This window comes from Chaetodon auriga, chromosome 19, assembly GCF_051107435.1.
Source record: "Chaetodon auriga isolate fChaAug3 chromosome 19, fChaAug3.hap1, whole genome shotgun sequence".
Classification (NCBI taxonomy): domain Eukaryota; kingdom Metazoa; phylum Chordata; class Actinopteri; order Chaetodontiformes; family Chaetodontidae; genus Chaetodon; species Chaetodon auriga.
In genome coordinates, this window is record NC_135092.1 from 16,973,756 (window position 1) to 16,994,773 (window position 21,018).

The following is a 21,018-nucleotide window of genomic DNA, read 5'->3' on the forward strand; positions in this document are numbered from 1 at the left end:
GGAAGCTGTGTTGTCCAAAAGTTACCCAGCCTTACAGGGCTACACGTTAGTTGCCTTTTTTTTTTTTTTTTTTTGCTCTGTGTTCGTAACCACCATCTTTCAGGACTTTTGCGGATGACTTGGGACCACATAGCCACACAGAGGTGTCGCTGACAGGAAGTGTTTTAGTGACATAATGGGTGGAAAGAAGAAGAAGTCGGCGGCGCAAGCGGCTGCCCCGGTGGCCCCGGCGGCAGCGGCGGGCAGGACTGGAGCCGCTGCAGCGCGGAACGGCGTGGCGGAGGAGGCGAACAAACAGCCAGGGAGCAACAAACCCGCTAAACCAGCAAAAGAGAGCAAATCAAAAGGTGATATTACCTGGCGGGTGTCACACATTCAGAAACATCACTGTGCCACACAAACAGTCAGTATACTGCCTTCACGGTTGTTGACATGGTCACTTCCAGGCTGAAGCTGGAGTACTACTGCTGCGTTCATACTGCTGTGTATGTTGTATTGCATGTGTCATATATATTCGTGTATTTACTTTCTTACTGTTGGCCTGCAGGGTTGTGTACGTTTCACTGCAACACCTGAGCTATTCGTCAAGTAAAAATACCAAAAATCAAGCTACAGCTTCACAAATGTCCCTCTCTCACCTTTCCTCATAACATATTGTGACACCTTGTTCGTGTGTAGTCACAGCTTGTCAGATGGGTAATTTGTGGTGAACACTGTCTGTACATCAGACATTTTTCAGACCATCATACAGCTAATCTCACAATCAACAGCATGCATTTAATAATCTATAATGGAGCGTGTGTGACATATCTCTGATGACATCTGAAAATGAAGCATATTAAAACAAAAAAACGTCCTCCTCCAGCTCCAAAGACCTACAGTCTTGCCAACACAGCCCAGGTTGACACAGGTGGCGTCTCGGACAAGTCGATTCTTAAAGTAAGTCACAGCTTCAGTAACTAACTGTGTGCTCTGTCTTCACTGTGCACTAAATTTTGCAGCTGTAATCTGTTCTTGACTAGCGTTTAACACAGGAATACACTAAACATAGTGAAATAATCAATTATTTATTCAGCTGCAAATCACCCCATTTTGTCAAGCGTGTGTCGATAACAAATGACCCTCTAACACAGGTTGCGATCCAAGCTGACCTGGAGAAGAAGATCATCAAGCTGATCAATGACTTCAGAGAGGAGAACGGAGACAAAGGGCCCATTTCAGGCAGACTTACAAGCAAGAAGTTGCTGGTAAAGGATAAAAAATCATCCCTCTGACTCTGAGATCTCGTTCCATGACTGAATACCGTGTTCAGGTTGGCATTGCCTTGTTTGTGCTTGCAGGACCTGTACACAGCTCTGCAGAAGTTCAACTTTAAAAGAGAACACATTGAGGAGGCGATGAAGAGCAGCGTGCTGTATGGAGGGGATCTTCACTCTGCTCTCGACTGGCTCTGCCTCAATCTTAAAGACGGTAACAGAGCGCCAGCAGTCATTAAGACGTCATCACTGTGCAGCTCGCGAGGCTGTCAAAACGGTGACTTTCTTCATCTGTTGTTTATCTTGTTTACCAGATGAGCTGCCGGAAGGTTTTAGCCAGCAGATGCAGGAGGAGAGCCAGAAGAGCAGGCCCAGGTTCCAGCCTCCTGCTCCGCAGAAACCTGCAGCTCCAAGCCCCAAAGAACCCACCATCACCCGCAAAGAGACGAACAAGGTTTGTGTGTGTATTCGTAAGTGTGTACAGACCACACAGATGTGTACCGTCACACTAAATTGAACTTTATGAGTGGGGTGTTTTGCCAGGCCACGGAGAAGGATGAAGCTGCGAGCATGAAGGATTGGATACTAAGGTATGCAGAGCAGAGCAGCGATGAGGAAGAGGAAGAGGAAGAGGAAGGAGGGAAGAAGACACGCAATCCTGAACTGGACGAGAAGTTTGATCCAGTAAGTATATTCATTGTCTTTAGGTTTTGGCTCAGATTAAACAAACAAGGAGGGATGTCTTAATTAGTGAGCTTTTCAAGCTCTGGTCAGCAGATTTTGTTACCTTCAGATGCAGCCAGGCTCACTGTTTCCCCCTATTTCCAGTCTTTATGCTAAGCTAAGCTAACAGACTGCTGGCTGTAGCTTCATATTTACCATACAGATGTGAGAGTGGTGTTAATGGAACTCTCAGTGCAACAGTGAATAAGCGTGTTTCCCCAAAATATCAAACTATTGGGTTTTTTTCCTGCAGTTTGAGGTTGTGTGAATGTGATGGTTCAGTAACTGTGTGTGTTATTCCGTCCTTTGTAGAATGACAGGTATTTGGTCCTCACTGCTCAACTGTATGACGCAAAAGAAATGGCATCTTCTTCCAAGTCAAAAGGAGACAAGGCGGGCCAGAGGATGGCACAGGACAGGATCCGCATCATTCAGCAAGGTGAGTGCGCTTTAACTCTCGCAGGCAGAGATTTAACAACTTCCTCCAACTCACTTTTGACTTATGTGGAGCAAATGTATTTTCTGTTTGTAGAAATGAAGCAACTGGAGTCTCACCCCATGTTCAACCCAGCTATAAGAGTGGTAGACGTACCACAGAAGGAGAAGAAAGCACTTCCTGTCAGCGAGGACAAAGAGGACCTCGGCTTCAAGTTATTCGAACAAGCTGAAAAGGACCCTCCTGCAGAGAAAGGTTCAAAAACACCATCCATATCACTAAGCATGGCCAAATCCAGGAGTTTGACACCTCAGACATATGAGTTGGAGTCTTATATACTGATATACTGCATAAAACAAGACATTAGTGAGGCTTGATTAAAGCCCCCCTGTTTAAGTTCATCTCTAGCCGGCAGCCATATTGTTTACTCAGTTTTGTGAGGAAATGGATAATAAATAAAAAGATAAAAGGTCTTTTTTGCTAATTTTGTTCCGTTTTCCATCGCAGTTGTGAAGAAGAATGAGCCAAAGGACATTCGCAATTTTGACTACACAGCTCGCAGCTGGACGGGAAAGTCTCCCAAACAGTTCCTCATCGACTGGGTCCGGAAGAACCTGCCCAAGAGTCCGCCGCCGGCGTTTCACAAGGTTGCTGCCGGTAGATACTGGAGATGCAAGTACGTTTCTGAGTCCTTGTTCCCACATACAAGAACATGCATGCTGTTGAATGAGGCTCTGCAGAGGCAGTTTAGTAAAGGAGAAAATGTTTGAGATCATCTGGATGTGCTGAAACTCTCCTTCAGTTGACTGCACACGACAGAAATATCATTTATTTGTGCTCCATTGATAGAAGAATGAAACCTGATATTTTGTATTGACTGGATGTCTTTGCACTGATCAGGGTGCGTGTTCAGAAGCCAGATGATGTTCTTGAGGTTTGTCCAACGATCCTGACTGAGGACAGCATGCAGGCGCAACACCTGGCAGCCACACTGGCGCTCTACACGCTGGTCAAAGGACAGGTAAGACACGCAGAGGATCCCACAGTTTTTCTGTGCTGCTTGACCGTAACATTGACTTTAATAACAACTGTTTGCCCTCAGTCAGTGCACCAGCTCCTTCCTCCAACCTACAGAGACGTGTGGCTGGAGTGGAGAGACAGCGAGCAGCAGAAGCAGGAGGAGAGCCGCACTGCTGCCAACAAACCTCGAGACCAGTTCATCTCCCGGCTTCTGACCAGGCTCAAACAGCAGCAGAACCAGAACCAAGGGCAGGAATCTGGACCCCAAAGCCTTCTGCAGGGTGGCGCTGGGGATGAGGAGCCTGAAGAGTCCTGGGAGAACCTGGCTGGTCTTGATATTGGGGAGGGAGAAGAACTGGAGGACAAGAGTGAGAAAAGAGGAGGGAGGAAGGAAGCGGCAGGAGCACTTGAGGCATCCAGAGAGCTCTTACAAAAGCTCAAGAAGTCCCCACTGGCCCATAAACTGCAGGTAAATACCCTCAAACATTGTACAATCTACCGAATTGAAGAATTTAATCTCAAAGATGCATAAAATGAATCCAAGTAATTCAACAAGCGTTTTGTCTTCAAGGCCGAGCGAGAGCAGCTTCCTGTCTTCCAACACCGGCATCAGGTCCTGGAGGCTCTGCAGCGCCACCGTGTGGTGGTGGTGGCCGGTGAGACGGGCAGCGGAAAGAGTACTCAGATTCCTCAGTTCCTCTTGGAGGAGCTGCTCACAGGAGGCAAAGCGGCTCAGCCCTGCAACATCGTGGTGACCCAGCCCCGCAGGATCTCTGCCATGAGCCTGGCCTGCAGGGTCAGCGAGGAGCTCGGCTGCGAGGACGGACCGGGATCGAAGGTGAACCAGACAGCTTAGGGCTCGACGGGCCTTAGTATGAAACCTTGCGATAGTGTAGGCAGACAGGATGCACCGTCAGCTGCTTTGATGCTCACGTGTCACGTTGAAATCACCTTTCAGTCGTCGCTGTGCGGATACCAGATCCGGATGGAGAATCAGTCCGGGGAGTGGACCCGCCTGCTGTACTGCACCACAGGAGTTCTGCTCAGGAAACTGCAGCACGACCGACACCTCAGCTCGCTGACGCACATCATCGTGGACGAGGTACTCAGAGTCTGTTCTGATGCGTCCTCTGGGATTTTTTCAGCTCCACCCGTCTCACCCCACCTCCTCACCTCTGTCTCCTCAGGTCCATGAGCGCAGTGTCCAGTCGGACTTCCTGTTAACCATCCTGAAAGATGTTGTCATGAGGAGATCAGACCTGCAGCTGATCCTCATGAGCGCCACAGTGGACTGTGACAAGTTCTCCAACTACTTCAACCGCTGCCCAGTCATCAGCATCCCTGGCAGGACTTTCCCAGTGGAGGTAAGAGGAGCTTTGGATTTTGTTCACTTGTATACAGAATCTTGTCTATATTGTAAGCTTTGGAAGTGGATATGTTTACATTAAATCCCCTGAAAACGTGGCCGAGGAGCCAGGAAATTTTCAAGCTCCTGTGGTTTTGTTTCCAGGTGTCCCACTTAGAGGACATAGTGGAGGAGACGGGGTACGTCCTGGAGAAGGACTCGGAGTACAGCCAGAAAATTCTTGAGGAGGAGGAGGAGGTCAGCGTCTCTGTCACGCAGAAAGGTGGCAAGACATTACAGCACCAGGTAACGTTGGCTCCCTGCAGCAGTCATACGGTGTGTGGCAGTGGTGTGTTATCTATGTATGCAACCCACGTCTGTCTGCTCCAGGAGGTGATAGTGAGGGACTCTGCCGGCTGGGACCTGGGTCCAGATCTCGACCACTTCAGCAGCAGGACTCGGCAGGTGCTGCAGTACATGAACCCTAATAAGATCAACATGGACTTGCTGGTTGAGCTCATCGACTACCTGGGTACAGCACACCGTCACGCTCGTTTCAGGAGGCGCAGGGTGTTCAGACGTGTTTGACGCTTGTTCATTTTCTGTGTTTTTGTCCTCTGCCAGACAAATCCCCACAATTTGCACAGGTGGATGGAGCCGTCCTCGTGTTCCTCCCTGGTCTGGCTCACATCCAGCAGCTCTTCGACCTGCTGTCCTCAGACAAGAGGTTCAGAGACAAAAACAGGTGACGCACACAAACTGATCTGCACCAGAACTTTGACAACAAAAGAAATGCCTCTTTCATTTGGCTCACTGTGGCTTATGACCGGCTCCTTCAGGTTCAGGATTGTCGCTCTCCACTCGACTCTCTCATCAAAGGACCAGGCTGCTGCCTTTACAGTGCCACCTGCTGGAGTTAGAAAGGTACTGCTGAATGTGGTGCAACAAAAACTCACTTCTATAAGGCTTAAAACTGTCTCACACTACCACTGATTATTTTGCTTGTTTTAAAATGAAACTCTGATTTTGATGCTTGATGAAGATAAGATAATTTGACTCAGCAGATATATTCAGAAGTCCTGAAAATCCCCACTGCTGTGCTCTGCTTTACGTCTCTTTCAGATTGTCTTGTCCACTAACATTGCCGAGACAGGTGTGACTATTCCTGACGTCGTGTTTGTCATCGACACTGGAAAGACTAAAGAAAATAAGTAAGGGTTTAATAACAAAACCAGAAATGAAAGCCAAGCTAACATCTCTGTGAGGCTGTATTCGACACAGCTGTGCTTTAAGCTAAATGCTAACATCAGCCTGCTAACAGGCTCACAATAACATGAGGATGTTCAGCAGTTATAATGTTTACTATGTTAACCAGTGTTTCAACATGCTAACATTTGCTAATTAGCACTAAATGCAAAGTACTGATGTTGATGGAAATGTCAAAGTATTGGACAATGTGAAATTTTGACCAGATGATGGCGCTAGGTGGCACGGTGGCACCATGCTTCGGTGCCTGCTGCTCGAGGAGGGCCTTTCTGTGTGGAGTTTGCATGTTCTCCCCGTGTTCACCTGGGGTATCCTCCGTAAAACATACCCCCACTAAAAACATGCAAGAAGATCACCACCTGACCAATGGTGACATAACGCAATTGGGTCCCCGGGCGCCGCTTGGATGGCAGCCCACCGCTCCTGGTCTGCCGTGGAGGAAGGACGACCAGGATGGGAGAAATGCGGAGGACGAATTTCACCTTCGTGTGCAGTGTCCAGTGCATGTTGTGTGATAATAAAGGGGAATGTCTCCCCCTGATTCTTCTTCTTCTTCTTCTTAGATAAATGATGTGGCAATGACATATCAGTACTGAGATATTTCAGTCTGAGCCAAAGTGGTGTAATTATTAGCCACTCGCATGTTTAATAATTACAGTAATGGAAAACCTGAGTGACCTTGGCTGTAGAGACTTCACTCCTGTCTGCTGTGTCTCTCAGGTACCATGAGAGCAGCCAGATGAGTTCCCTGGTGGAGACTTTTGTCTCCAAAGCCAGCGCCCTCCAGAGGCAGGGGAGAGCAGGACGTGTCCGAAGCGGCTTCTGCTTCAGGCTCTACCCAAAATACAGGTATGGAGGCTGTGCGGAGGTGGGAATGGGAACACAAAGCAGGAAAACATATAAAGGATGCGCTCATCAAAAAAGACAGAGAAGTCATGTCACTGTCTTAGGTCACGTGCTGATCAGTTCTGCTCTTGTTTAACGCCCTTGACTTCAGGTTTGACGCCTTCATGGATTACTCCGTTCCAGAAATCCTCCGGGTCCCTCTGGAGGAGCTCTGCCTTCATATTATGGTATATAAACCAGACATAAATTTCACCTGAGATTCACACAAAGACATGTACCACACGCGGAAACGTTATTGAAGCTTCTGTTTAAGGTGCTTTCTCCCCTCTCTCTGGTAGAAATGTCAGTACGGCTCCCCGGAGGACTTCCTGAGCCGGGCCCTGGACCCTCCTCAGCCTCAGTCGGTCAGTAACGCCGTCAACCTGCTGAGGAAGATCGGTGCGTGTCACCCCAACAATCATCTCCTCACCCCTCTGGGACACCACCTGGCGAGTCTTCCCGTCAACGTGAAGATTGGCAAGATGCTCATCTATGGAGCCATCCTCGGCTGCCTGGAGCCCATAGTATGTCCCGCTGCCTCATTATTCAGAACACACACTCTGATCCTCAAACTGTGTGAGGAATATTACTACTGTTACTGTATAATGTCGTTAATATAACTTTCCATGAATATTAATAAGAGATCTGTTTCAGGCAACCATCGCGGCAGCCATCACGGAGAAGTCTCCTTTCTCCACACCGATGAACAGGAAGGAGGAAGCCAACCTGGCCAAGGCCGCCCTGGCATTGGCCAACTCCGATCACCTGACAATATACAACGCATACGTGGGGTACGGACTGAGCTAAAAAACTCCCAGATTGATCACACACCAGTATTGATTTCATGTCACTGAGGTGTTTTAATAAGAATCTGAGCAAGGCCTTCAGTAGCCTGCAGACTGAGCCGCAGTGCTGCTGTAAATAGTACAATAGAAGAAGAGTAGAGTTTAAATCAAGTCTGCTACAGGGTTCATTCAAAGTCTTGAAAGTTTGGAAAATGCTAAATTTGAACAGTTGTTGTACAGTTTTATGTTTTCTGACTTGGGAATACAGTAGTAATACAAAAAATACTCTTTTAAATATTGACTACGATGAATATTGATGGCTCAGTTTCTCCCTCTGCTCACTGATTTGACCTGTTTTTCTTGCTGTAAGGTGGAAGAACACACAGGCCGAGGGACCGAGAGCAGAAATGGCCTACTGTAGGAAACACTTCCTCAATCGTACGGCTCTCATTACAATACAGGTAACACACGCACACATTTGCGTGCACATCCTCAGCCGTGGCTCTTTCTAACACAGGTTATCGCTCTCCTCCACCTCCTGCCTCATCTGCCTCCATCTTCCCTCCAGGATATCAAGCACGAGCTGATGAAGATGATGGAGCAGGCGGGTTTCTGGTCGTCTCGCTCCAAGCCTCAGGCGAACTCGCTGTCCAAGCAGCACATCTCCGTCCTGAACGCAGTGCTGACGGCGGGGCTCTACGACAGCGTGGCCCGGGTCATGTGCACCCCCTCCGTGGACGTGCTGGAGCGGGTGGCCTGCACGGTGGAGACGCCCCAGGGCAAGGCTCAGGTCCACCCCTCGTCTGTTAACCGCAACCTGCAGACACACGGCTGGCTGCTGTACCAGGAGAAGGCATGTGTGAACTGTGTGTGTGAGTGTGTGTGTGTTAAGTCACATTGGCGCTAATGAATGTTTGCCCACAGGTGAAATACACTAAGATCTACCTGCGAGACACCACTCTGATACATCCTTTCCCCATGCTGCTGTTCGGAGGTGACATCGATATCCAGCACAGAGAAAGGCTCATCACACTGGACGGGTGGATCCACTTCCAGGTCAGAGGTCACCGGAGTTTATCTGGTTGCAGCGGTTGTGTCCTTTCAAGCTTTACTTTGCAGGTCAACAAAATGCTTTATTTAACTCCATCCATGTCGTTCACCTTTACAGGCTCCCGTTCGGATCGGCGTGATCTTCAAACACCTGAGGAAGCTCATGGACGCGCTGCTTGAAAAGAAGCTGGAGAACCCACGGATGAATCTGGAAGGTAAGCTCAAGCATCACGGTACGACACACGGCAGCATAAAATTAAAATGAACGCTTCAGTTCAGCAGTTTAAATCAGAAACTCTCCATCATACATCTTTATTCTTAGAAGCCAAACGATCTCTGCTGTTTACAGATAGAACCCTGTGTTGTTTATGCAGTCTGTAAGATATAAACAAGGGAAAAACACGCCCCTTTGATTTGATCCCATCTCTGTCTGCTGAAGGTGAGAGGACCATCCAGATCATTCTGGATCTGATCAAATCAGAGCACACGGTGTGATATCAGACCACCAAAGGAGGTGATTGCCACTGAAGAACCTGCATACCAGTACCTGTTCTTATACTATCGACACACCTCTGGGGACTGCTGGATGCAGGAAATGCTTCCTGTTTGCCTGCAGACAAACAGCAGCCAGCAGACAGACGTGGGCATCCTGACGATGACCTGATGGTTAGCAGGAACTCTTACTCACATTGAGGACTGTATCATTAAAATGCAAAAATACATGCTGAAATTTGAGAGGAAAAAACAGATTAAGAGGAAAATTATGTTGCCAAATGTGGTGAAAATAAAGCTGTACACATTTTTAAATGAACCTTTCATTGTGTCGTGCTTGGTAGTCAAAGTAAAATACTGCCTTCACAATTGAGCAGTGCAAGGTAACGAAGGCTGGGGACAGAGTTAAGATTTAAACCAGACAGTCATGAAAACGGTCAACCGCGAGGATGATCATGGAAATAAGAAAAGAGACACGTTCATACTTTAAATGCTGAGAAGAACTTTTAATTTTATTTATGCAAAACCAACAGCAGGTCAGCTCCACACTGAAATGCCACTGAACATCTCTTTGCTCCTGCAGGTTCAAACTATCGTCTCAACATAAATAAAACGAAATAAAAGTGCAAATATTCCAACAATCTTCAGAAAAGACGACATGATCACATGTACGCACATATATTTGAATTACTTGAAAGTCAATCAAGGACATAGACCTTCATCTAACTGAACTCTCTTTTGTTAACAGAAACTAAATCGCTCACTTGTCTTAATGGTAAATAAGCCCGTTGTTCAGCAAATAAACTTTGGAAGACTTTCAAGATGACAGGATGCGACTCGAGTGAGTGCGTGCGATCACTAATCACAAGGTCGCTGTCATCTGACATGCCACTCTCTATGTAAGAGACATTTTCTATTGCCTGTGCGAAATTTTAGAAAAGCACAGATCCACAAAAATAAATACAGACGTGAAGATAAATTAAGATGCAACTATGAAGAAGACAGAGACGTGCACAACATAAACATAGGAAATAAATAGGCTACGATCTGGACAGTGGAAATGGCGTGTAAATGCAGTAATTAGCTGGATGTCACTGCTACATGTTTATTTATTATCTAACTTTACAGAATTTCCTTGATTTTAAAAACACAAGAACCCAAGAATAAAACATTGGCGTCTGTTTATAACACTGTGACGTGTTCAAAACATCACACAACCTCACCTAAAAACACGTATGTACACAATTATGACACTCATTTCCATGTGGTTCGACCTTATCTTTATAGGAAATCACAAAGGAGGAAGTGATGAGACTTATGTAACCTTCACGTCCTTTGCAAACTCCGCCATCTGATCTGTATGTCAGTACTGGATGACGCTGTACCCTGCGTCCTGCACTGTGGAGTAGACTGTCTCATCTGCAATCAAAGCAAAGATCAAAATGACGTGGTTAAGTAAGAAAAGCAGCGATTTGGTTGATATTAGGCCACAACCTCTAATCCCTCCACTGAAAAATACCTTAGATGATAATTATCAATACGCAGTAAAAGGTGGCGATTAGAGGGATTTTCCCATGGAGGCCTATTATCCATTCTAAATGATGTTCTGACCTCTCATTGGGCCCTGCAGGAGATGTCAGGTCTCTGAGAGATGACATCATTCTCTAACCTGTCTTTAAGCTGCCTTAGATCAGACGGCGATGAAGCCTCTTCATCCTTACAGGAAACACACTCAACACTGTATCAAAGTTAAAAAAAAAAAAAACATACCTCGACTGTTGTTCGTAGGATCAGGTAACGGCCCCCTCCTGCAAACGCACAAAACAGCATTAACAACAAGGAACGCTGCCAGTTAGTGTTCAAAAACGTGCTGAAGAACTGGATGAAATATTTAATTGAAGGACAGATGATACAGAGACAGGTAGCAGTCCTCTTGTTTACCTGATGATTGGTGGAGGCATTCGAGAGGGCGGAGCTCCAGTCGGAGACCTCTGACCACTGTAGAAGTTCTCGTACACCACTGGAGCTGATAGGGAAGAAGACTGTTGACATACTGGCAGCTGATGACGCAGAGCGTGCTTGTGTGTGGTCTGATAACTACCTTCCTGTGTGTGTGTACTTTGCATCTCAGCACTGGTTAATTGTTAATGACAGAACTGAATCCTACCTGGTGGTTTGTCACCAGTCTGTCTGAGATTTATAAAGTGCTCAATATCTTCCTGGACATCACACTGTTCCAGTGACTTCCTCACTTCCTCGTACAGCTATGAACACACACACACACACAGGGAGACAGTAATAATACGGTAAGAGTCCAATTAAACCACGTCTTAATAGACATGGTGAGAGGTTTGTATGAGAAGGCTCATAAAAGTGAGATTCTTAATAATACAACATTTTTTCTCTTAGTTAGGGGATGAGTTAGTGCCGGCTTACCTCATCACTGGTCACACACTGCTGGGATAGCTGGTTGAGGTGCGTCCAGACCGTGTTTCTCAGAAAGCTGATACGCTCCATCGCCTGTTTTTCAAACGTCTGTGAAGGAAAACATTCAGCTCGTTCACACGAGCGACCGTCTGTTCAATTCAAACTTTCGGATTGTTGCACAGTGTTACCTCACAGGCCTTGATATGTTCCTTCAGCCATTCATCTGTAGCTTTTCCCAGTGTGCCCACATTCTGGTAGTATAACCTGTCTGCCAATCAAACACATACATCAGTGTCAATAGTTACCACTACAGATGTTAGCATGCTAACATTTGCTAATTGACTCTACACAGAAAGTACAGCCGGGGCTGGTGGGAAAGATATTAGTTTTGCAGGTATTATAAAAAACAATTTTGTGCCAATTTGTCAAGCAGATGTTGAGATATTTCGCTGGACAAGTGACGTTAGATGAAAAGCTGGCAAATGTCATTAAGATTCTTCCTCTGGGGACTATGAATACAAAAGTTCATGGCAATCAATGTAGCAGATGCTCAGATAATTAGGAAAACGCACCAAACACACAATATGATAAAGACATCTGAACCTTTTTTTGTTACTTACCTGCTTCCTCTGCATTCTGTTTAGCTTGCTGTGCTTTTGTGTAGAGCTGAAAGATGACAGATGAAGAACACATGAGTACTCGGTCTTCAACAGTGGGTGTAAAACATAAATAACAGATCCACAAATTACTGCTCATCAATCATATGAACTTTGTGAGTGAGCTGGTCTCACGGTCTATGGAGGAGGTCTGCGGCACTGATAAAAACGGTTCATTTACTGTTCACACAAGGAAATCCTCACACCTGAGAAGATGGCTTAAAGGATTAACTGAAAGTCAAAATAGTTGCTGATGCACTAATGGCACTGATACTGAAATATGTCTTTGTCACACTGCACCTTCTCCATGTGCTTGGTGTTGTTGGTGTTGGTGTTTCGGTTCACGTTCTGCTCTGCTTCTTCTTTATCTCGGCACTTCTGCTCGTAAGTCTTCTTTGTCTGGGGACGGCAGCACAGTCAGCATTAAATGTCTTTAATTCACCACAAATGTTACAAAAGGCAAAACGTTAGGTGGTAAGGAAGTAAGCAGCAGCACTGACAGAACTGGTATGTCAGTGGATTGATGGTGTTCTCCACCTCTGGGCTGTTTCAGTCTACTGGTGTCCGATCCTTTTGGTGCCATGCACTAATTTATTCATTTTTTCTGGACGGTGCATGAGAAGCACTTCTTCTTTTGGCAGTGATTCTCGTGGTGTTAAATGACACCCTGTGGTTCACTTCCCAGACTGGTCAACACAACTTCTCCCACCAAAGAGGAAGAGCAGAGATGGGATAAGCATTTTCACTGTTTTCACAGCACAACTGAAACTCCTCTGACACGGACCACAAATGGACTATTTGTCATGTTGTTGGCTGGACCACAGCGAAGCATGGCGGCCCCATGAAAGTGAAAATCTGTCCCTGATTAAGTGATCAAGTTACATCATTGGTGTGAGTGTGTGCACCAGCGTTGGAGATAAGCTGCTGGTTCTTGCTCTGTCACAGTGAATAAGCACAAACAACATGAAAAGCTGTGTTGATGATGGTGGATGACCACGTCGAACGACGACTTGCACCCGATGTCACGTTTGGCGCATGCATAAACACTGCGTCGAGTATAAACCAAACTTTACAGTGAGGCACAGACAGCCCTCAAATACATCCTCTGGAGCACGTTTACCATACACAGTCCAGCCTTACAGCAGGTCTGACCTAGTCTTGTTTAAAGTCTGTTTTTTCTTACCTTAAAAGTAGAGCGACGCCAGTTAATAAATATTTAATCACTAACACATTACAAGGAAAAGAAGCTGAGTCCTGGAAGGCAAGTGTGAAAGTGTCCTTGTAGTAGTATTTCTGAGCCTTTAACAACACACTCTGAACTTTAGATTCAGCTTCATTTTTACTTACATCCATTGTTTTCTTGAACTGTGAAGACTTCTGTTTGTGGAGAGCATCCATCTGTTGCTCTATCTGAAACAACAAGGCCGTATCTAGTTAGCAACTTAATATGTGTTGCACAGATGCTGCGGTCACCTCAAGGCATCACGGTTCTGATAAAATCACCAACCTTTTTCCTCATTTCTTTTTGCTTTTCTCTGAATTCCTCCAGCTTCTTGGCCTCCTCCCTCATGCTCTGCGCCAGTTGTAAGTGTGATAGACTCACATGTTCGGTCTCTGCAGGGATAAAAAAACACGGTTTACATTCTGAGCTGTACAGAAAACATAAACTGAGACAAACAAAAAAAAAAAATGTTAGGCACTTACGCAATTTGAACATATCCAGGGACTTTTTTAATGTGCTTTAAAAAGAAAAAGAGAAGAAGATTACAAAGGGATTTCACACATTACAACACCTGTATCAAAGCAGTACACACTGGAACTTCAGTGCCTCCCATTAATAGACCCTTCAGACCCATTAATATCCGCTATAAAACACACAAAGAGGAAATTAAAGCTACCGCTGGTGCTTTAAACTTCACAAAAAATGATGAACACACTCCTGCACCCAGAATTCACTGATGCACCAGCCTCACTTTTAGTTGATCACGTACAAAAACATCTTAGAGCACCACTGCTTCCTATGGCAGGCGAGGGAAAACAAAATACTTTGTCAGGCCTTTTTCTTCTCCTGAGGAAACTGAAATCCATGCTTTGTGTGACTTCCCAAGACCCGTTGATGACTCGCCAAAGCATTTGGGTGACAAATACTGCATGTGAACTTTTGTTTGTTTCCAAAAAAATCCACAGGGGTGCCTTCATTTAAAAAAATATTAATAAACCACTAGGATTTCATTCAGTAAATAATACTTCCTGTCTCGCCCTCCCCCATTAGTCTTCCCATCTCGACAGCACCTCCAAACAGAAACAGCAGAAACCAAGTTGCACTGATCATGTGACTGCTGACAGAATGGGAAGTAGACTTGCTGATACAGAAACATGTCAACACTCACACATAAAACTTGACAAACTAAAATAACATTATTAAGGAACCACTAAATAATACAATCCTCATTTCCGCTTCACTAAACAGTCACAGAGTCAAAATTACCCCTTATTTGGTGACCAGACCTCTAATTGACCTCTCTTTCTGCATTGCAATTGAATCCAAACTAACAGGCACCATTTCACTTCTGCACAGACAGACTGTAAATAGACCTGGTCAAACACATAATAACAGCATCTCAACACTGAGGTGGCTTACTTCATCTCATTGTGTCCACACACCTTCTTGGACAAACCGAGGAGATCTTTGGCGTATTTCTCTTCAATCGATGCCCTGAAAGAAACAACCAGACAAAAGAAATTATAATAATAAACTTAATTTACGCAGCACTTTTTCAACAATGTTACAAAGTGCTTTACAGAGGAAAAAAAATAAAACCCGATAAGGCAGATAAAATGAGAAAAAGGCCAAGAACATGAGCACAGAGGAAGTAAATACAATAAAATAACTGAATAAGATCACATTTTTAGAAACAGACATCATAAATTAACATGTCAATTATTAGTTAGCTGATGAGAAAAAGGACAGGACTACGTTTATACTGAAGGTGGTGCTCTGAACTGAGTGTGTGGGGCTCCCCAGACACACTTCAAGCCATGAGCCTTTACGGTACCATCACACTGTTCGGCATCAAACTCTCGGTGAAACAAAGCAGACTACAGGTAAAAAATGCTTTATGGGAAAACATCACACAGAGGCAACACGAGCAGTATGTAATTGTTTATTAATGTCTTTGTCGTCACCTATAACTCTTCCTGTGGGCAACCATAAGTGGAAGCTGGTGTGAAAACATAATGAAAATGTAGCCAGACACAGTGCTATGAAATACATCTTCACAGGAGAAGTCAGAACTGCTGACAAATACTGTGCATGAATAAACACGTAAAATGTCCTTATATGTGTGTTCAACTGCGCTACAGTGTGAGAAAAGCTAAGACATGTTTCTATTCTGATTACAAATGCTAAACAGAGGGTATTTAAAGTGTTACACAAACAGACCTCACAGAGTGGAGCTCATAATCTAGACTGATTGACTGGGACCCTCATCATTCTCTGTGTGTGTTGAATGGAATTAAACAATTACAGATCAACTTTGCAGCCAAGTAAATGTTAACTAAAACCAAAAGTATTCATATATGTGTGGAAAAAGGAAAGGTCAACAGGGGTGCCCGACCAGGAAATGTCTGCTAGGGGTAATTTAATTCTAGTGACGTGAATTCCTTATCATCTCACTGAGTCTGCATCAGGGATCAGGAACTCCAGAGGACCAGCAGAAACTCAAATGACAAGGTGTGGCTCACAGAACACAAAACAAGGGCTTTCTATGTGACTGCACATGTGTTTGCATACTGTTTGGTACGACATGTCCTGCAACTTCACATCATATATGCTTGATTTATATTCTCACACTCTTTCATTTCTACATAGTTCATACATATACCTCAACTGATTTTTACTATTTTGTTTTTGTCTTCCACATAATATTTCTAGCATCCGTCCATAAGTGTGACTGCTATAACAGGATTTTGGGATCTCTTGTATCGTTGCTTCTCTTTTCATTCTCACATGAGGGAACTTTGAGTTATGTTATTATTTAATATCCTCTTTTATTATATCCACAGCTGTGTGTTTTGTTATGCTGTCAGGATGTCCCTGTTACCTCACTGGATCAATAATGCTTCACCACATCATTTGAATACTTGAACTTAGACTTGGACTTGGTGTCTATGTGTGTGTGTGGGAGGAAGGGCAGATTACTTATCACACGAGGAAGGAGGAAATCAAAATTCAAATATTCAACTTTGTATGACTCTTATTTGTATGACTACTTGTGATGAAAGGTTTTGGAGTACAGTACAGTACAGTACAGTACTGTAGGTCAGAAAAACACTTTTTCTGTTCCTCCTCTGAGAAGAATTCATTTCCGCTGGTCTACCACAATGCAGTTGTATGCAAGAATAAATGCTGGTTTACCTGCAGATTTAATTTAAAAGTACGTCCACCTACACGCAAAATGGTGTCATGTCTGCTTGATAGCGTACTCTACTCCTAAATAAACCTTCCCACTCTAATAACTTCGAACTCTACAGCTCATGTTCCTCCTCTTCCTTTGCTTTCAGTTTCACCTCGCTCTCTTAATCTAGCTCATTCATCTCTTGTACACTGACTGTCAAACCTCGCATGTACCATGACTGTATTTCCTATACAAGCTTTCTACATAAGAAAAGTTTCATGTGCTTCTGGTTACTATAACACCACAAGAGAACCACCAGGGTCTTCAGCTTTGTTACACTCTGTTTGTCTCTGTAACCTCAACCTACACAAGGAAAAAGCCTATCAGTCTTGCGGTCTGTTAATTGCACGATAAAAGCGATTACAGATTGCGCTCAACCTAGTGCAGCTTATCAGTAAATTTGGAGCGAGCATGATCTGGGCTAGAGCAGAACAAACATACAAATAGTTTGCATCAAAATGTACAAATATAAATCATGGCATTACCTGGCTTTCAAGAACTCCTCCACCTCCTTGCATGTCCTCTTGCCATCATTGAGATACTGGATGATAGCATCATAGCCAGCAGTGCAGGTCAGGTCAGAGTTCTGTCAGTAAGATGGAAAATATTTAGTTTTAGAAATTGTTGTACAGTTGGGGTTATTTGTTTATAGACTGCATGTTCTGTTTATAGATAGATATAAATATTATTGCTTCGAAACAGATGGCTTACAGTCAGAACTTAGGGATTTCACTGCTACCATGCCGCTACCTCTACCACCGCTTTTCAGACTAACACCCATTCCTTTACTTTAAGGCAGGTAGCCTCTGCCTAAACATGTTTTACTCTGAATTCACGCAATGAAGTTCCCAAGACACACAGACATGAATAAACACTTCAACGTTAAGATATTTGAGACGTGGTGTAAATTGATGTTTTGAAATGTACTTCTCCATAATTTAGGTAAGCTGAGGTTAACAGCCTATAATCAACCGAAACATGCAGATGTCAAAATTAGTGGGTTATTGACTTTCTATTGCTATAAAAGATATGAGGTCACGCAATTGTATTGTTAATTTAATTATACAATAGGCTAGAAATTTACTTTTTCATAAAGCAAGTGATGTAATGTAACTAAGTACTTTAATCTAAATACTTGACTTGAGTACAAATTTGAGGTACTTGTACTTTACTTGCATATTTCCATTTTTGCTACTTTATACCTCCACTACAACTACAACAGTATTGTACTTGTTACTCTACTACATTTGTCTGACAGCTGTAGTTACTAGATTCTTTTCATATTAAAATGTTAAATCCAAAACTTATGATCAGTTTATAAAATAATGATGCATTGCTATAAATTAAAATAGTAGATTAAAATAGCGTCATCTCAGCGACATGCAACAATATAATGCAACTTACACATTAATTCACCAGTAATAACAATCCAATAATATAATACTTTATAGTATAATACAAGGGGACATACTTTGCATGAAATACTTATACTTTTGATACAATAAGTCACGTATGTACTTTTACTTACGTAACACTTTAAATACAGGATTTTTAATCAAGTATTTTTACAGTGTCGTATCAGTACTTTTACTTCAGGAAAGGATATAAATACTTCCTACACCACGGCAAAAATCGGCTACCAAGAGCTAGAAAGAGAAACCTGCTTGATGGAACAAAAATTAATCTAATTCGAAAATAAATTAGAAAAAAAAGAGAAGCTACAGGACAACACGGATAAATCAGTATGACTAGCAAAACACATCCTCTTTACTTTACTTTACGCTTTACTTTTTTCGATCTAAATTAAGCATTCAAAATGATTATAAACAAATAAAACACTGCACTAGAAACTCACCCAGAAGTAATCCTTGAAATGTAGGTTTTTCATCACTGTGAACGGGGCAGGAGCAGCGTTTCAGCCGGTCAGTTCGCTGGCTGAAAGCGGCCGTTACTCTTTTCTTGTTAAAACCACAATGACAGGATAGACTGTGCACGCGCGACACACGCGCCGCTCCGATTGACGCGTGCGCAGTTGTGATGTGTGACGTCAGAGTCGCCCGCACGTGCAGGTTGTATCCATCCTGTCGGTCTTCATGCCCTGCATTAACAATAACTTTAAAGAAGTTTCATTTGATAGATTACTTTCATGCTAACTGACTGTTAGCATACTTAAGATATTTTGACATTTACTTGATAAAAAAAATAACTTTATATAAAGCTTCCTGTAGTTCTCTACATCACTTTGTCCTACTGACAGACAGTCAGACTCACATAGAGTTTTACTGTGCTGCCATCTAGTGACTGATGGAGGTACTGTATGTGCACCGTGTACAGGTCGCCAGTCAAGTATGAGTGAAGTTTTCAGATCATTAACGGAAATGAAAGTACTAATACCACACTATAAAATTACTCTGTTACAAGGCCTCCATTCAAACTTTTCACTTTAGACTTAATTTGTTTGCACGGATAAAACAAACATTAAAACAACGATGTAATGGAGTAGAAGTAAAAAAAATAAAATAAAAAATACTCAGTGATGACCCCATAGTGAGTTCTGATCTTTTTCTGGGGTGTCTTAAACGTGAGTGACATTTTATATGGTTTATTCAAATATTAAAGATATAATTCTTGGTATAACATGCTGTTTATTGTCTGTAGCAGCTCATTTATGGCCTGTGTGCACACTCTTTACACTTGCAGTAAAGGAGCTGATCAACCAGATTATGCAGGTCCTCCTGAGCTCTGACCCGCTGAGGCATGGACACAAGACCTCTGACGGTGTCCTGTGGTATCTGGCACGATAGCAGCAGATCCTTTAAATCTTAGAAAAGTTGTTGGACCTCCTTGGACGGGACTTGTTCCAGCACGTCCCACAGATGCTCGACCGGTCAGATTGAGATCTGGAGAATTCAGAGATTCAGAGTCAACACCTTGAACTCTTTGTCATGTTCCTCAACTGTCAAGTGTTTTTACACATGATCTCACCCGGAGTTCAAACTGTCCTGTCAAACTAACTCAAGTGTAACATCCACATGATAGTTACTGTTTCATATTTTGTTTATTCTGTCTCCCAAAGACAAACACACACACCCTCACGTCACCTGCCCCACTCCAGAGAGTGATAAAATCATTTGTTTCCAGGGAGAGCTGCTGAAGACTGTGGCAGGGCAGGTGATGTGCAGACCCCGACCACTAGGGGCGCGGCCGCGCCCGGTCAAGCTGTGCACTGCTGGTTTGAGAGAGAGGAGTATGAGTACCGGTTTTTGCGTCGAGTGGGTGACGTTCGGGTTGTTGCTTCACGTTAGTTTATCCTCCGGTTGTGTTTGGATTAGTTTAGCGTCCAGAGAGAAGTGAGTTTCAGTTGTGTTCTGATTCCCAGATGCATGTTATTGTCGCGCCGTTACTCTTTACCTGTTAGATTCAGGTTTATATACGGTGCTACTGAGTGCGTGTTGCTAATGATTAAGGCTGAATCCCATTTCTCTTTTCTACCCCTACCCCTTAGCCCTACCCCTTGTCCCTTGCCCCTTGAAACCTAGTGCCAAGGGGTAGGGCCGAAAGTCAACCCCTCCGAATTGGGACACCCCTTCGACAATCGCGTACGTCATCAGTAGTCGCCGCTGCCTCTTACGTAGGCAGATGCGACAAGTGTTTGCCGGAGATCTCGAGGAATCATGCCGTCTGCTGCTGTGGTAATCTCTGTTGCGTGGGCTATTGGGATCTTTTTACGGTTGTCTGCTGCTAGTCGGAGGAATGAAAGAAGAGACGCCTTCGACGCCTGGGAATGCTGGTGGATCGTTGAGAGATTTTCATCAGGGCTGCCCACAGAGCACCGCTAGTGGCATTCAGCCTGGCAACGGTAACCACGTAACTGAAGCCTCGACTACTATCGATTTTTTCGGGGGATTTTTTACGAGGAAAATGACCACTACACATTGAAACAACGTTAAAATAGACAATAAAGTGGATTTCGTACATTTTAAAACTTTATTCATGGAGAAAATACTTACATTTGTGGACTTCTTTAGTTGCGGAAGCAGCCATCTTGCCGGTCTTGCAAGGCATTCTGGGAAATCTGTCGTACCCCTCCGTTTGGAGTGTGCCTCGGAAAAATCTCCATTTGGAGGGGTACATAGCCCTACCACTTCCCCCTACCCCTCCGTCATAATGGGAATTGGGACACCCCTACCCCTCCACGTGAACGCGCAAAACGGAGGGGT

At 44.1% G+C, this 21,018-nt stretch overlaps 2 protein-coding genes across 2 annotated transcripts; one reads left to right on the forward strand and one right to left on the reverse strand.

Moving 5' to 3' along the window:
- The first annotated feature begins 37 nt into the window (after positions 1–37).
- Positions 38–9,575, forward strand: dhx29 (DEAH (Asp-Glu-Ala-His) box polypeptide 29). The gene is made up of 28 exons (XM_076758786.1): positions 38–347; positions 866–939; positions 1,134–1,247; positions 1,341–1,470; positions 1,571–1,710; positions 1,800–1,940; positions 2,292–2,418; positions 2,512–2,670; positions 2,923–3,091; positions 3,316–3,436; positions 3,518–3,904; positions 4,007–4,273; positions 4,394–4,537; positions 4,623–4,799; positions 4,946–5,086; positions 5,171–5,312; positions 5,405–5,525; positions 5,620–5,704; positions 5,903–5,991; positions 6,767–6,895; positions 7,044–7,119; positions 7,231–7,455; positions 7,586–7,722; positions 8,087–8,177; positions 8,285–8,569; positions 8,641–8,772; positions 8,885–8,981; positions 9,206–9,575. Exons 1-28 carry the CDS (start codon positions 176–178, stop codon positions 9,259–9,261), a joined length of 4,128 nt encoding a protein of 1,375 aa, XP_076614901.1. The 5' UTR covers positions 38–175; the 3' UTR covers positions 9,262–9,575.
- A 166-nt stretch (positions 9,576–9,741) lies between these two features.
- On the reverse strand, positions 9,742–18,781 carry pstpip2 (proline-serine-threonine phosphatase interacting protein 2). The gene is made up of 14 exons (XM_076758342.1): positions 18,654–18,781; positions 17,284–17,384; positions 14,983–15,057; positions 14,046–14,080; positions 13,849–13,955; positions 13,689–13,751; positions 12,642–12,740; positions 12,306–12,351; positions 11,874–11,953; positions 11,695–11,793; positions 11,426–11,522; positions 11,200–11,284; positions 11,029–11,066; positions 9,742–10,677 (listed from the first exon to the last, which is right to left on the reverse strand). Exons 1-14 carry the CDS (start codon positions 18,684–18,686, stop codon positions 10,622–10,624), a joined length of 1,014 nt encoding a protein of 337 aa, XP_076614457.1. The 5' UTR covers positions 18,687–18,781; the 3' UTR covers positions 9,742–10,621.
- Between the last annotated feature and the right edge of the window lie 2,237 nt (positions 18,782–21,018).